At 39.4% G+C, this 16,349-nt stretch overlaps 1 protein-coding gene across 2 annotated transcripts in view; it reads right to left on the bottom strand.

Moving 5' to 3' along the window:
• Positions 1 to 16,349, bottom strand: part of Exoc4 (exocyst complex component 4) — a 770,091-nt gene that overhangs the window by 560,858 nt on the left and 192,884 nt on the right. For both annotated transcript variants that reach the window (XM_087655632.1, NM_053875.2), the window contains 1 exon segment: positions 946 to 1,091. In XM_087655632.1, the coding sequence (XP_087511758.1) occupies positions 946 to 1,091 (146 nt within the window).

Raw genomic sequence — 16,349 nt, 5'->3', positions numbered from 1 at the left:
TGCTGGGATTTGAACGTAGGACTTCTGGAAGAACAGTCAGTGTTCTTAACCACTGAGCCATCTCTCCAGCCTTTCTTCAAATGTGTTCTTTTTAATGTCCTTGTTTGAGCATCTCTGGGAAAAAGAGACTGTCTCTGCAGGCTACTGCGATTTGTCAGTTGTGGTAAGGCTTTTTACTCTCAACCAGCTGCAGACACAAACTATATTTCAGGGTGAGAGGCTTCTCTCCTCTTGTCTGTATCTCACTACAACTTGAGGGATCTATCGCTTTACATAATTTACTTAATATTTCTCATGGATGAGCTTTTGTTTATGAGACTTTTGTATTTATAGAACTTAGTAAGGAATGAAGCTTAGGTTCTGCTGCTTACAGTTGCTAAAATTTGACTAATACCAAATGAAATAGCTTTATTGGAATCATTTTGATAAACTCACCATGTGCACAGAATCTTGTACATAAAAAGTATTCAATCAGCACCAGCTGGCAGTATTACTAACATCACTGTCACCAAGAAATGCACATTCTGAGCACATGGCTTGGTAGAGCTCACTAAAATGGTAATTAAGAAAAATTAAAAGCTTCTGGATTGTTCCTGTATTAAAAACAAAGGTTATTTTTGGCACTGGGGGCTTTGTCAAGGATAACATATTTCATTTCCTTTAATTTAATATAAAATTCCCCAGAAATACCTGGGAAGTTTTACTTCTCTTGATTTTGTATAAAAGTCCCAGAAACTACCTTTAAAAATGTACTGAGAGTTATAGATAGTCCGATAGCCATTCGAAAACAGCCACTTTACCTGACAGAAGGCAACAAGATACAAAATAAAATATGTTCACTTCCTATAAATTGCTCCAAGGCAGCTTCAGCTAGCAAATGTGTGGCTGTGGATGGTGTAGAAAGCCCTCACCCTCAGAGCTGGCTCTCCACACTGTGATACGTACTTGAAAAGAGAATTCTTTGGCCTTTGTGGTTTCTTCTTGGCAAAAAAGGCTGCGAACTCTCGTCCAGTACTGGCATAGCTTAGTTGAGCTGACGGCTCTGACGCAGTACGTGTGTTCTTCATATCCAAGTATTCAGTCAACAGCATCTGCACAATCACAATGAGGAGTTGAATTTATTGTACAAATATATTTAAAAACCTCATCTCAGACTTTGAGAATATATTAGCCTAGGTATTCATTCTTCTATTCAAAGATATAAGAAAAGCTTTATTACGGCCATAAAATAATATTCTTGTTAGCAATTCACAGGGAACGGGAGTTTATAGGCATTGGAACATGCCAGGTAGCATGTTGAGGGAATTCGTCAAAATTCTTCTTTACTTAGCATTTAATCCTCATTATTGCAAAGTATAGCAGCATTAGCAGCAATGGCCTAACATTTACTGAGCACACTCACTGTGCTCTAGGCAACGCATTACTCTGTTTAGATGTATCAGGTTGTGGGTTCAGAGAGATTTGTAAGCTGCAAAGCAGTCACCGATGGGCTAATGGCAGGGTCCATGCTGTAACCCTTCGTTCTGTCAGCACTATATACAAGCATGACAGCACACCTGTCAAGGAAGGCCTAGGAGGTGGGGCTGAGTAAGGTACTCCTGACCTGCCAAGCTTACTAGAACTGCTATTTACCTTGAAATGGGGGGGAGGGGAGGCAATTGTTTTTGATTAACTTCTTCCAAAAGGTACTCCTTATAAGATCAACTCACTACAGAACCACAAGGTTTGGAGCCTGCGCTAGAGGCAACTAGTTAGCAGAATTCTAAACAATCCATGAAAAAACAGAAATCAGAAAGCACAATAGTTCCTAAAAAATACCTAATAACTTGATTCTGTCATTAAAAAAAAAAGACAAAACTACCAACGTTTTTCAGAGAGTCAAAGTTGCATCTGATTTACTCACTCATTGAACATTAATCTATTTTAAATATCATCATCGTAAACCAATTCTGAAGCCTATGAGCATTATTTAGTAACTTGGAAGGTCTGCCACAAGCAAACATGTTATTTAAACATTAGAAGTTTTTTAAACATTAGCATTCTTTTGAGTCTCAAATCCATTAAGTCTGAATTTCTATCTATATTCTGTAGTTGAAGATTAGATCTTAAATTTTTCCAAATCCTGTTCATGACCAGGTGTTCCACAGAGCTTCACAAACTCTTTTTAAGAGCAGTACTGTGGGTATCAACAGCTTCTGCACAATAGAAATGGTGCAGGAATCCACAAAACACTGTAATGGAATGGGAAACGCTTACCTTACTTATGGGACCGTGAGAGTACTATCCACCAAGTTCATAAAGCAACAGGAACAAATATCATCTCTGATAAGCATCACTCAACTATCTGGTATGAGGGAGACACTGATTTGAGTCTCCACTTACAGTTCAACTGAGGAACGTGACCAGGCTGTGGACTGAGAGCTACTGGAAAGATACTCAGCCATATACGATCAAAAGAAAGCTAGGATACTCAAAAACAATTTCAAAGTGACAGAGATAGAAAGATCTTTACTAATTCACAGTGTCAAGTGCTGGACTTATCCCCAACAAGAGAGATAGGCCACTGTGAAAGCGTAAGGCTACACTGAACCCAGCGATTGCTGTAAGGCCTTGCTTACGCTGCAGGAAAGAAGAGATGGCCTTCACAATAAATCACTGACCAAGCAGGGCAGAACAACAAGCACTCCCCGGAGCCCTGGACCTTAAGATCAGGGGTCTTTCCCCATGTCAGTGACCTCCCTGTTTGTCTGGCTCTCCCCCAGGATATCACCACCTTTAAACAGATTCTACTTCTGTCTTCTCATCAAAATTCACCTTTGGCGATTATGTGCTATCTGAAATCCTTAATTCCTTTTTGTCTTTAGGTCCCAAAGTTCTAAAAGTAGCCTTCACATCTATGGTTTCCTTTGCCATGGTATGTTTTACTGCTGATGCCTCTCACAAATTATATCCCCACATGTGTAAGGGTATGCTTGACTTTACTCACATTTCAAAGGTAAAATCCAATTTGCTAAAACTTAAATTATTTTCAGATACAAGCAGCTATTCCTCCAGTTGACATTTTATTTTTACACATTGTTTATTCTTACCGCCTAACTTTAAATGTAGGACTACTTTAATAATTTTTAATTATAATATAATTAAATCATTTCAACCTACCCTTTTATCTCCCCAACACTTCCTAGGTGTCCCCTTATTCTCTATATGAATTTGAATATGATATACTGACATATATTCCTGAATCCATAAACACAACTTTCCGTATAATGTAAGCTATATATGTGTGTATGTGTATATATGTATACATGCTCATACATATCATATACATGTGTGTAAATATATATGATCTCAGGGCTAGTAATGGAATAAACAACTACCCAAGGTAGTGAAGTAATAGATCTTAGAAGAGGACCTACAAACACCACCTCACTAAACCAGTATGTTCCCTAACAACACGATAAATATTTACCATGTTCTGACAATTAGTCTAGTTATAACCTCTCATCACAGAAATTCCTCTTGGAAACAGATAGGGATCAGTACAGAAAGCCTTAGCTGATCAAACATAGAGAACTAGAGATTGTGTGGTGCCCAGTCCCAACTGATATGTCTACAAACACAATCCGTGTGCACAGCTCTGCCAGTATACTCGTGGGTTAGCAGTTGTCGCTGTGTCCATTAGAAATCCCATGATGTAACGAAGCAACAAAATTCTGAAATGTATAAGTTCCTGAACACTAGTAACATCATTCTGAAGGAACTCCTCACTTACCACTTAATCTCGTTTATTTAACACATTATCTATGAGAAGTATTTAGTTATGCATAGAGTTTTCTAAAAATAAATATGAAATTTGTAGGCTTATTATTAACATGACTCCACATGTAAGGGGAAGATATCTTTCCATGTGTAAGGGAAAAGGGGTTCTGAGTTTTTGGCTTTCTGTGGTTGTACTAATTCAATTCTCTTTACAGCATTTTTTTGAACAGTGATCTTTTTATGTAATCTCTCCTTAGTCTTACAATAACAACTAGCTGTATCTATCTTGCCAGTTGAACTTTGATGGGGAGAACAGATTAGTATTACTCATAATGGCCTCACAGCCAAATGTAAGATATTTCCAAAGGAGGCTGGCTGGCCACTTGCCTAATGTTAGGTTAGTGGTAGAACTAAGTATTCCATATACACATGGTGATGAAATGAAATATTCAAGAAAAATAGCACTTTCAAAAAGGTGTTTGTTCATCTAGCTCATAGTTCATACACATATGTAAAGATTTGTTCGTATCTGTGTATAGACATCTATATTGAGCAGACTGTACATTGCAATAATAAATCTGAGTAAAACTTATGAACAGACATCATGACCCAGGAGATTACTGTCCACCCTCACTATCTCACCCAACTTACAACCTATGCAGCTACTGGAGTTTCTCCAAGGATTTCTCCTGCATGTTTGTTTTCCTTCTTTTGTGTTTTGTTTTGTCTATTTCCTGTTTGTGGGTTTTTATAACCTTCTCTCTGAGTTCAAGCCACAGCTTTTCTTTGTATCTCTGATACCTAACACGGCATCCTAAGCAGTGCAGCTGCTCACTTAGTTACCTGAATTGAAAGTAATATAATCTAAAGGGCAGCTCCTCACCGGTGTTCCACATTCACAGATGAGCTCCCCAGGGTAGAGCTACGGCACCCATGGTGAAACTTCAGGCTTTCTCAGGTACATTAATTTACTCACATCATGGGAGCAGCATTTATTAAATTTCTGCTCCAATGAGATAAGTGCTACCCTAATGACCCCAAAGAGTTAATGCATCTTGGAAAAGGGCCAAATTGCTCTCTGGAGACAGTTTATTCAATTAAGTACCTAAGACCCAGCATTTCCAATTAGCAGTTTAGTTACTAAAGACGCTTTCATATTGGTTCTCTATAACATGTGACTATTGACACATATTAAAAACCACTTATAATTCATTCAAAATGAGATCACAGAAATAACAGGTACAGATCCAGATTCAATTAACATTTATTTGTATCTACAGAATGCTAGGAAGTATGCTAAAGACTGTCTTATTGGGGTTTGAGAGAAACACTGTTAGGCCTGGGAGGTACTAAAGTTTGAAAGCACTAAGAATACAGCACCTAGATACAGAGATAAATAAAGGAGTCCACAAAGAAAACCGCAGTTGGCTTATCCAGAATCAAGGCCCTATGTACCCTGCTTTGAATGTATATGCCTAGTGGCCCTAACTAGAAAGGACTTCATGGATACCTAAGTTCTTCTGCTCCTGTAAGAACCAATCCGATCCCATGCTGCCTTCAAAGCCTTTTCTGTACCTTTAAGTGCTTCCAGGATCACCAGCAGCTATGTGTATGTTTCCCCAGGCCTGGCAGGTAACCATCTACAGCTGGATATTAAACTTTCACCTGTCACTTAACCTCCTTATGTAACTTGACAAGAAAGCACTTTGCTTAAAACTCTGTATTACCACAACTTCATATAAAGTTCAAATATCATTTTAAAATCTTTGTAATTAAAACTCAATTAAAATTATTCACTCTAGACTTCTTGTAGGCTTTTGTTTTAAAAAAAATTCTATCTCCAACATAAAATTTCATATCTATATTAGGTTTTTTTATTACATATACTATTTATACTAAGAAGTTACATGGTAATTCAAAACATGGAACTAAATTATTTCATCTATCTGTTACAAATGAGGTTGATAATAAATTAAAAGGTCGATCAAATGAGCTACACTGATTATTTAAATTAGTTTATAGTACAGATAGAAACTCTAGGGTCAAAAATGGAGAACTGATAATTCTGGTGTAAAATTTAATTATTTTAGATTCACTTTCTCATCTAACTTTATTTTTTAATACTTCCTTATTTTAATCTGATCTCTTATTCAAAAACAATGTCTGATCATAAAAATTTCACGATACTGAAATATACGAAGATGCAAGTATTCTCTAATAGTAGCTATATGGAATATATATTGCTAATTTGCCTCTCTTCATATGTGACCTCATGATTTTACTGATCATCTCTAAACACTAAAAGCAGTGCCCTGACATACATAAGGTACCTTATTACTTACATGCATTCATCAATGGGAACTAACTCTGTTCCTAAGTGAAATAAAAAAAATGTGCTTCATAGACAGCATATGATCCAGTATAACCCTGTCCACTTTGAATTATTTGCCACCCAACCTGTATGCATCAACACATGTCGGCCTATACATGATATTACATGACCCTGCACCACCCAACTCTCCTCCTTCCTGCACCTGTAACTCAAGAACAGGACCTGGAATCCTATAGCTGAAGTACTGAGCTTTGAAAATAGTTGTATACCGTAATTATTTTTGTAATGATTTATCCAGTGGTGAAATGATAGAAAGTCAGTAAAGAAGGATGACGAATGTGATCACACACGACCTGAGACTGCATGCCTGAAAACAGGACTGGAGAATACTACAAGGAGGGGCTGTGAGCATCACTTGCAGTACTGCAGAGCACCACACCTCCACCTAGTTAGCCTCGACACCGTGCTCCCCCTGTATAATAAGCTCATGGGAGAAAGCAAGTTAGAGAGAAGGAAAAGATAGCAACCTATTTAAATAGCAACCATGTTAACGCAGAAGCAATGCAGTACAATTCATGTACTTCATGTTCTCTGCTAATTGCTTAAGACATCCTGCTATAGCGAAGACAGCAACAGTAGCCATATCCTAGTCTTCTTTAAATGCCAGCTCTTAATAGCAAACCCCCAAAAGGTCTTAATTGCATTTACCAGGAGCTCATGAACTTTAAAAGTTGTTAATCAGATTTCCATGTAAATGGAATAACGATTAAAGGTTAAGTACAGGTTTCTGAAATTTCAGAAGTTGAGAATATATTGCCCTTCATCGGGGGAGGGGGATAGCAGTCTTGACAAGAACCAAACATCTTAATTAAACATGCAAAACTACCAAGCTTATTTTTGTATGAAGTTCTATTTCCAAATGTCAAAGTTAATCATGCACTTGACTAAAATGTGTAATATTCTCTCTGCTAGAGAAGAAACGGTGCAGTATTGTAGTATTCTTTTCTGAGAAAACATCTACAAGTCTCCAAAGTTCTTCCGCTATCCTCCTGCACCTGACTTCACCTATGCTACAGGGAACCCTAAGAGTCACATGGAAATGCCATCAACACGGAGATTTTAATTGCTCCCTATCTGACGAGTAATCCACCACAGGGTTGGGTTTTGTTTTTTTTTCAGTTTCAATTTATATGATTTGGAGAAACATGAGGCACTTCCCCATAAATTCACTGCACCTGTGTCCCTGGAGTGACATGTTGACAAATGAACATGACATCTCCTCAAACTCCAAAAAGAATTTATAATTCCTAGAAACAATATATTTGATCAATTATAGTGTCATCACAGTTGAAAGAAAAATCCTGTCTTTGGAGCAACATCCCACAGTTTCTGAGGGCCTACGTTCTGCAAAAGAATGAAGGGAAGCCCGAGGCACATGCTCACACCATCTCTAGTACTTCTTCCAGGTCTCCAGCTGAATAGAGACCAGGTACAGCAACCACTGATATAATAATAAGATGGAAAGACTTTGCCCCAGAAAAAATAAAGGACTCAAGCAAATAACATCTGCATTATACTATCTAGCCAGAAGAAAAATAAATATTCCTTAATCCAGGTAAACATTTATAGGGAAAAAAAGTCTCAGAAACTCTATTGTCTCTAACTATACTTTCAATTCTCCACTTTCCTTCCTACAAGTTTGAGAGAATTCTGTGTTTGCTCAACACACACTCTCACAGCGCTGCTTCATTTGTTTGTTTTACAAAGTCTGAGTTCTCAGCACTGCTGCTGGAGCTACAGCTACGACGATAGGAGAACAGCCTTGGTGAGATTCATTTGGACGATTCAATTCCACAAAGGTCAATAAAGCTTTGAGAGACAGTTCACCAACAGAAGCGTTTCACTCAGTGTGAGGTCTATGCAGGACAAGGGTGCTCTGGACTGAAACACTAGCCCTTACTAGATAGAGCCTTTTTGAAACAACAGCAACGGGAATAGCCTGGATCAAAGTTAGGAGATTAGCCTGCAAACAGAATTTCTCAGTAGAGAAGAAGCACATTCTCTTTATATGAGCCTAAAAGATAAAAAGGTTTTCATATCCATTCTCTTCCCTTCTCTTCTCTTCCCCACCTCCTCCTTCATACAACAAGTTCTATCATGTGCGTGCCTGCACCTGTGTGTACCTGTATGGGTGTATTCACTATCAAGTAAATCAATACTTTTATGTAGATGAAATCTTTCTCTATAGAATCGGGATTACCCAACAAAACAGATAATCAGGACAGGTTATCAATTAAGGAAAGGAGGAAGAAAGAAAAAGAGAGGATCAGGGGACATAAAATTCCCAGGAATTGATATTTGAAAGAAAAAAAACTCTTATTAATCAATCATCACTATAATATGTACAACAGGACTCTAATCAGACTGGCGAGTTGCTCTCTCATCAAATCAAGCTAGTTCACTCCACAGATCCTTACTAACTTAAAAAAATCATTTCATCTCTCTCTAAGTCAACTTCAATCTCCTCTCATGGCTAACCACAAATATCAATACATCACTGGTATGTCTGTCCATTCTGCAACACACACGCACGGTAGTATACCAGGTAATAAGCTCAGAGCTCTTCAGGACTCTTTTATTCCAAGGAACTATGGCATTCTGTTTCTGTTCACTTACACAAATAATCAAGGGACAACATACGCAAAAAGCCATCGCACCAGCAGACTCCATCCAGGGTGCTTATATCTGTTCTCTATTTTCGATGATCTACTCCTACAATTCAATCTATTAGTAGAAACAGTATTCATGATTATGTTCTGTGAGGTAGGAACCTAAATTTGTCACCTAAATGTGAAGGTCAAGTTGGCTCAGATCTACAAATCACTTCTATGCTTCATCTTGAACTCTAAGATATGTAAGATATATGAACTTATAAAGGCACATCTATGATTCAGATCAAAATGACTATCAACATCTGTAAAGGAGCCAGTGGAACTTCATTTGTACAGTTGCCTAAGTTTTCTGACACATCCAATACAGATGCTTAACTACAGATTCTAGGTCACGGTTACTACTGGATCTACCAAAGTGGCTCATGTGAAGATCCCATCCCTGATAAGCCTACCTGACAATGTAATCGTGTGAATGTTAACTACGAATCTGTACTTCAGAAGGCAACGGTTTATCAGACCTGAGAGTGACATTCTTTCCTACCACATAGATAGTTATTGCCTAACTTGATGGTTTTGGTATAACTACTGTTACTTCTGAACCCATTAAACAATACTACTAAACTTTTCCAGCTACATGTGCCTCTAGGCGAATGTGGTGACCATTTAAATATGTATGATGTTCTACAATTCAGTTCTAGTAACATACAATAAGAGCTGCAGGAGCCGCCAGCTCCACTACATTTACTTTTCAGTAGCAAAAATATCTCTGAATAAGGGCTCATGGATGAAGACAGAATGCTTCTCAGTTGAGTACAGAATGTATAACTCAAAGACATCCTGGCTTAGACCAAGAGAAAAGGAAACAGAGTAGCCACAAAATGTATTTTTCATAGTGTATATTTTCAGAGGCTTAATCTATTAAAATCAATAATTCTCAAATTAAAAAGTAATATTAACCTCTCATTTGGGAAATGAGATCAAAGTTAACAGCTAAACTGCTATATGTTGTATAAAATTCTGTTATTTTTAATGTTTAACACATTGCTACTAGTGAGATAAATCATCTGTTTGTTTGTTTGTTTGTTTGTTTGTTTGTTTGCTTGTTTTTAAGTCAAAATAGCAGTGATTTACCTCTGCAAGCTGGGACTTTTGCATATCACAAAGGCAGTTTAAAGCTAGAATCAGCACTTATCTATGCAGACAACAGCTAACTCAGCCACAGCCAGGGGCAGCAATTCTCTTCTCCATCACCACCTTAACACTCAGATCAAAGTAGCCCAGAACTCACTGCAAGAGGTTCTACAGGTACAAAGTTAGAAATTAAATGTATGTTTTCTTCCTATGTCCCAGGTTGACGTTAGAAATATGTTCTGTTCTAAATGGGGAGTTTATCATTCATAACCTTTAGCTTCACGATAAAAAGGTGGGAAACTACTAAAAAGTAATGAGTTTAAAATGTAAGAAAAATAAAATGGTTGTTAAAATGTTGAAAATTTTTTGAGTTTGAAACATTTCCTAATCTCTTAGAAACTGAATACTTGGAGACTTTGCGTGGTCACAAATAAGTAACAGTGGAAGTGTAATGCTGGCCTAAGTGGATTTCCTTTAAGATTGACATTTGAAAACAGGCTGAATCATAGAACTATGAACTCAATCATATACTAGTTTAAAATGGCAATGTTGTTAAAAATGGATTAATTTGATCTCAACTGGCAAGCTAAGAAAAAAACCCTGTGTCTTACACCTGTGCTTTATCACCAGTACTAACAGAAGTTGTTCACTCAGAATGTCATGAATAAAGTACTTTAATATGGGAAATCATCCTGATTTCAAATAAATTTATATACCAAACACATGTCTTTAATTGTATTAAAACTGTATACTACAATTAAAAACTTCAACAAGGATGTTATGATTGCTATCCAAGGGGTAACAGAATAGCTATAATAAAGACTGTTCTTTGCAACATACTAAAATGCTTACAAACATCTATTCAAAATTAATTTCCCAAGAAAATAGTACTCGAATCCATACAATACAAAAAAAAAAATGAAGGCTTAAGAAAACTCTTTGGGTTCTTTATAAGCGAAAGACATAAAGGTCACCACTAGTTTCAGGGGAAACACGACTGCAACTAAATCAAAGAAAAAGGTATGAAATTTTCAATAAAGATTTTGATTTCTGAAGAGTTTAAAATCCATATACTACTAACAAGGAGCAATTAGAAAGAGGAAGCTAGGCGTGGGGGTATATGCCTATAAACACAGGACCTTTGAGTCTGAGGTAGAAAGATCACACATGTGAGGCCAGCCTGACTACATATCAAGTGTGAAGGCAGCCTGAACTATACAAGATAGACCTTACCAGGAAAGGGAATTATATGTATATATAATTTAAACATGTATATACATAGATGTATAATATTACAATTAGCACATCATACATTTATTTTGATCACAACGCAGCAGTGCAGACTCAATGCAATCTCCGCAAGTTAGAGTAAGCATCAATGCTCCCTCCATATTATCAATTACCTTCAAGAACTTTTACATCCAAATTTCTACTATATGGTACTCCACATACAATCTGATCAACCAATAATATTAAAATAACTGAGCCTTACTAGAGGAAGTGGAAACATATTTTTTGCTTTCACAGAAGATGATTTCTGTAACCTTGTTGCATTACTTATAATTCACAGTGATTTTTATAGTCTCATGGTTGACTACAGATTTTTCTTAGTGATTTATATTAGGCTTTTTTAAAGCCTTGTTCATATTTATAGCTTATCCTCCTTCCACAAAAGGTAGCAATCCTATCCTTGTATATAGGTCATGATAAGCTTACGGATTGACAGAGGATGGACACAAGCAGACTTTACATATCAGAAAGATTGATCGACAACAGCTGAGGCCATGATAAGACAATTTAATGGGGGAAGGAGGGAAATAGAAATGGACTACAGAAGTGAACAACTGACCTCACATAGCACAGTTTAAAAGGTGTATCTCAAAGGTACACATATTGCATTTGCTGATAGTAAACAGGAAGGTTAGTAGTTCACACATGTATCGTTTGATGCTATTCTGTCATTATTACTAAGAACATGCTTCCACAGGGTACATGCCTTACCATCGGTTTCTGTCAATAATCCACAGTAAGGAAGAATCAAACGACCTGGCTAAAACCCTCTTCAGGTCTTTGTGGGCACAGGAACACACATGGTGCAAACACACTTGCTTATAAAACATATACATACTACAATATTTAAATTATAAATAATTCAAATCTAGGAATAACTTTAAAAAGAAGCCTATCCAGAATGGATGAGCACTAATAATTCTGAACATAAACAATGGGCAGAGAACTGAAAGTTGAGTAAGATATGAAGATGGAAGAGAATGGTGGAGGTAGAATGGTGGGGGTAGAATGGTGGGGGTAGAATGGTGCAGGTAGAATGGTGGGGGTAGAATGGTGCAGGTAGAATGGTGCAGGTAGAATGGTGGGGGTAGAATGGTGGGGGTAGAATGGTGCGGGTAGAATGGTGCGGGTAGAATGGTGCGGGTAGAATGGTGCAGGTAGAATGGTGCGGGTAGAATGGTGGGGGTAGAATGGTGGGGGTAGAATGGTGGGGGTAGAATGGTGGGGGTAGAATGGTGCAGGTAGATTGGTGGGGGTAGAATGGTGTGGGTATAATGGTGTAGGTAGAATGGTGGGGGTAGAATGGTGGGGGTAGAATGGTGGGGGTAGAATGGTGGGGGTAGAATGGTGAGGGTAGAATGGTGAGGGTAGAATGGTGCGGGTAGAATGGTAGGGGTAGAATGGTGGGGGTAGAATGGTGAAGGTAGAATGGTGAGGGTAGAATGGTAGGGGTAGAATGGTGGGGGTAGAATGGTGTGGGTAGAATGGTGAGGGTAGAATGGTGAGGGTAGAATGGTGCGGGTAGAATGGTAGGGGTAGAATGGTAGGGGTAGAATGGTGGGGGTAGAATGGTGAGGGTAGAATGGTGAGGGTAGAATGGTAGGGGTAGAATGGTGGGGGTAGAATGGTGCGGGTAGAATGGTGGGGGTAGAATGGTGGGGGTAGAATGGTGCGGGTAGAATGGTGCGGGTAGAATGGTGGGGTTAGAATGGTGGGGGTAGAATAGTGAGGGTAGAATGGTGGGGATAGAATGGTGCAGGTAGAATGGTGGGGGTAGAATGGTGGGGGTAGAATGGTGCAGGTAGAATGGTGCGGGTAGAATGGTGGGGGTAGAATGGTGGGGGTAGAATGGTGCGGGTAGAATGGTGGGGGGTAGAATGGTGCAGGTAGAATGGTGCGGGTAGAATGGTGCGGGTAGAATGGTGCGGGTAGAATGGTGCGGGTGGAATGGTGGGGGTAGAATGGTGCAGGTAGAATGGTGGGGGTAGAATGGTGGGGGTAGAATGGTGCGGGTAGAATGGTGGGGGTAGAATGGTGGGGGTAGAATGGTGGGGGTAGAATGGTGGGGGTAGAATGGTGGGGGTAGAATGGTGAGGGTAGAATGGTGCGGGTAGAATGGTAGGGGTAGAATGGTGGGGGTAGAATGGTGGGGGTAGAATGGTGGGGGTAGAATGGTGGGGGCAGAATGGTGGGGGCAGAATGGTGGGGGTAGAATGGTGCGGGTAGAATGGTGGGGGTAGAATGGTGCGGGTAGAATGGTGCGGGTAGAATGGTGGGGGTAGAATGGTGCGGGTAGAATGGTGGGGGTAGAATGGTGGGGGTAGAATGGTGGGGGTAGAATGGTGGGGGTAGAATGGTGGGGGTAGAATGGTGGGGGTAGAATGGTGCGGGTAGAATGGTGCGGGTAGAATGGTGCGGGTAGAATGGTGGCGGTAGAATGGTGCGGGTAGAATGGTGGGGGTATAATGGTGTAGGTAGAATGGTGGGGGTAGAATGGTGGGGGTAGAATGGTGGGGGTAGAATGGTGGGGGTAGAATGGTGGGGGTAGAATGGTGGGGGTAGAATGGTGCAGGTAGAATGGTGCAGGTAGAATGGTGCGGGTAGAATGGTGGGGGTAGAATGGTGCGGGTAGAATGGTGGGGGTAGAATGGTGAGGGTAGAATGGTGGCGGTAGAATGGTGCGGGTAGAATGGTGCGGGTAGAATGGTGGGGGTAGAATGGTGGGGGTAGAATGGTGGGGGTAGAATGGTGGGGGTAGAATGGTGGGGGTAGAATGGTGGGGGTAGAATGGTGAGGGTAGAATGGTGAGGGTAGAATGGTGCGGGTAGAATGGTGGGGGTAGAATGGTGGGGGTAGAATGGTGGGGGTAGAATGGTGGGGGTAGAATGGTGGGGGCAGAATGGTGGGGGTAGAATGGTGGGGGTAGAATGGTGCGGGTAGAATGGTGGGGGTAGAATGGTGGGGGTAGAATGGTGGGGGTAGAATGGTGGGGGTAGATCCTTGCCTTCTGTAGAAGCCTGGGCTGAGCCACTGTTCCAGTGTAGTCAACAGGTTTCTCCTCAGATTTATTTACGGCTTTGTTTTACCAACTCAGAACCATGCCCCACATTTCTACAGCCAAAGTACAAATTCTCTCACAACCTAACTGCCTAAACATCAGTCATCTATTTGATGTGCACATGAGGGATGTGCTCATATTATTGCTGTGGGAACCATTCTCCTGTCTCCTCCAATGATTTCATTCTTTCTTGTCCTGTCTTTTGACTTCTCCTATACTTTTTTCATAGAAAAGCTAATCAGAAAGCCAGAAGGCAAAACTCATGTTACTAATGTCAACACTACTAAGCAGGTATCTAGATCATAAACTTGGCTGCGTAGTTTTTATCCCAATCACAAATTCTCATGAAGAAGGTTATATCCAAAGAATATATCTCTCTATCTTTCACAGCACACTATCACTGCACTCAAAATAACTAACCTCTTTCCATACACCAGTAAGTTATAAACTACAAGTTCATACTAACGACAACAAACTGGAAGCTGGCACCACGCAGACATCTTCCTGAACAGACATCAGCCTCAGAGAACCATTTCCAATATTCCAAAGATAAGAGTGCAGATGATGAGTCTAAATTCCTGCCCCTCCCCTACGGTTTTAAAGTGAGACTGAGACTCAAACCAGAACTAAATAATCACCTAACACTGAAATCCTTTTGCTGGAGACCGGGCTTAACTAAGCCATGCCTAGCAGCTGCACAAAGAGCACAGAGTAAGTGCCATGGCTGCTCCTCCACAGGGCCCAGGGTTAAATCCTAGCATACGGTTGGTGGCTCACAACATCTGAAACTCCAGCTCCACGAAATCTGATGGTCTCTTCTGGCCTTTGTGGGTACAAAAAACACACATGGTGCAAACATACATGTTGACAAAATACACAAATATATACAATGTTCTAATTATAAATAATTCATGTCCAGGAATGAAGATATAGAAAATATACAAATATAAAAAAGTCAAAATATTAAATATCATGACCATATGAAATGCAGAAAATCATTTGGTTATATAAATAATTTTTGTATATTAATACAAAAAAGATTGGCAAATCTTCTGACTTTAAAAATATGTTGGTCCATATTTACCACATATATTTAAATTTTAAAATCCTACTTGTAACTAAGAAAAATAAGATAAAAGAAGATATACCTCCCACTTAAAATTAATAGGCAATCTACAAGCAAAAACAAAAAAAGTTTAAGTGTAAAGATGTAAATTGATGAATAGTACCCCACAACCTCACCCACATTCCCATTAAAAGACTCATAAATGAAAAAGACATAAAAACAACTCACAATGCCAAAATCTAGATCCAAACACAGCCAGTGCCAGAATGTTTAATGAATTCCCACTAAGTTCAAGGCTGACGGAAGAGAGCTAAGCTTCAAGTAAAGATTTAATGATGCTGCTCCAAGGAAAGGCCACCCGCTTATGGAGAAAGAAAGACAGAAAGCCTCCCCCTTCTTTTCCTATACTTCAAAAAAGTAACGCTGACCAACTTTCGGGACCACAGTGTCACTGGTCTGAGAGGCTGCCGGCACTCCTAGCTTACTTTCCCCTCATCCAAACACCAGTGCCCATGTCCATTAGAGCAGCAGTTCAAACTAAAGCAGTTACTTGAAAGCAGAAGAACACAGAAGACAGAACTCAGACAATACAACTACCTTTGGCAAAATACCATGGATATAAAAACAGCAATCATGAAAACTGATTTTATTTGAATATTCGTGTCTTTCTCTGTATATGCCTAAAAATGATTTCTAGGAGTAAACCTCAGGAAATTATTTATTTAACTATCAACCAGACATTTAGGCAACAGGCTAAGAAATCCTCCTATTCCAACAGTGATCTGGACAGAGTTGTTGGAATGAACAAGAAAAAAAGAAACGGGTCGGGGTGTGTAACTGCAGCAAACTAGAAGCAAGAAGTTCTCAATAAATCCTGGCAGCCAGGGCAGCACATAAAACAAAAGGCCTCTTGCAACAGTAAAAGAAACCTTTCAAGGAAAAACTGGCTGAAAGAAATTCATTGGTAAAAGATTAAAGGGACCCAGGGAAAGTTAAAAAGGGACTGCCAATAAAACAAAACAAAACAAAAAATTCCCACCT

Source organism: Rattus norvegicus, chromosome 4 (assembly GCF_021556685.1).
Source record: "Rattus norvegicus strain SHRSP/BbbUtx chromosome 4, alternate assembly SHRSP_T2T, whole genome shotgun sequence".
Classification (NCBI taxonomy): Eukaryota; Metazoa; Chordata; class Mammalia; order Rodentia; family Muridae; genus Rattus; species Rattus norvegicus.
The sequence above is the reverse complement of the archived record's forward strand: the minus strand, read 5'-3'. Positions and strand labels throughout refer to the sequence as shown.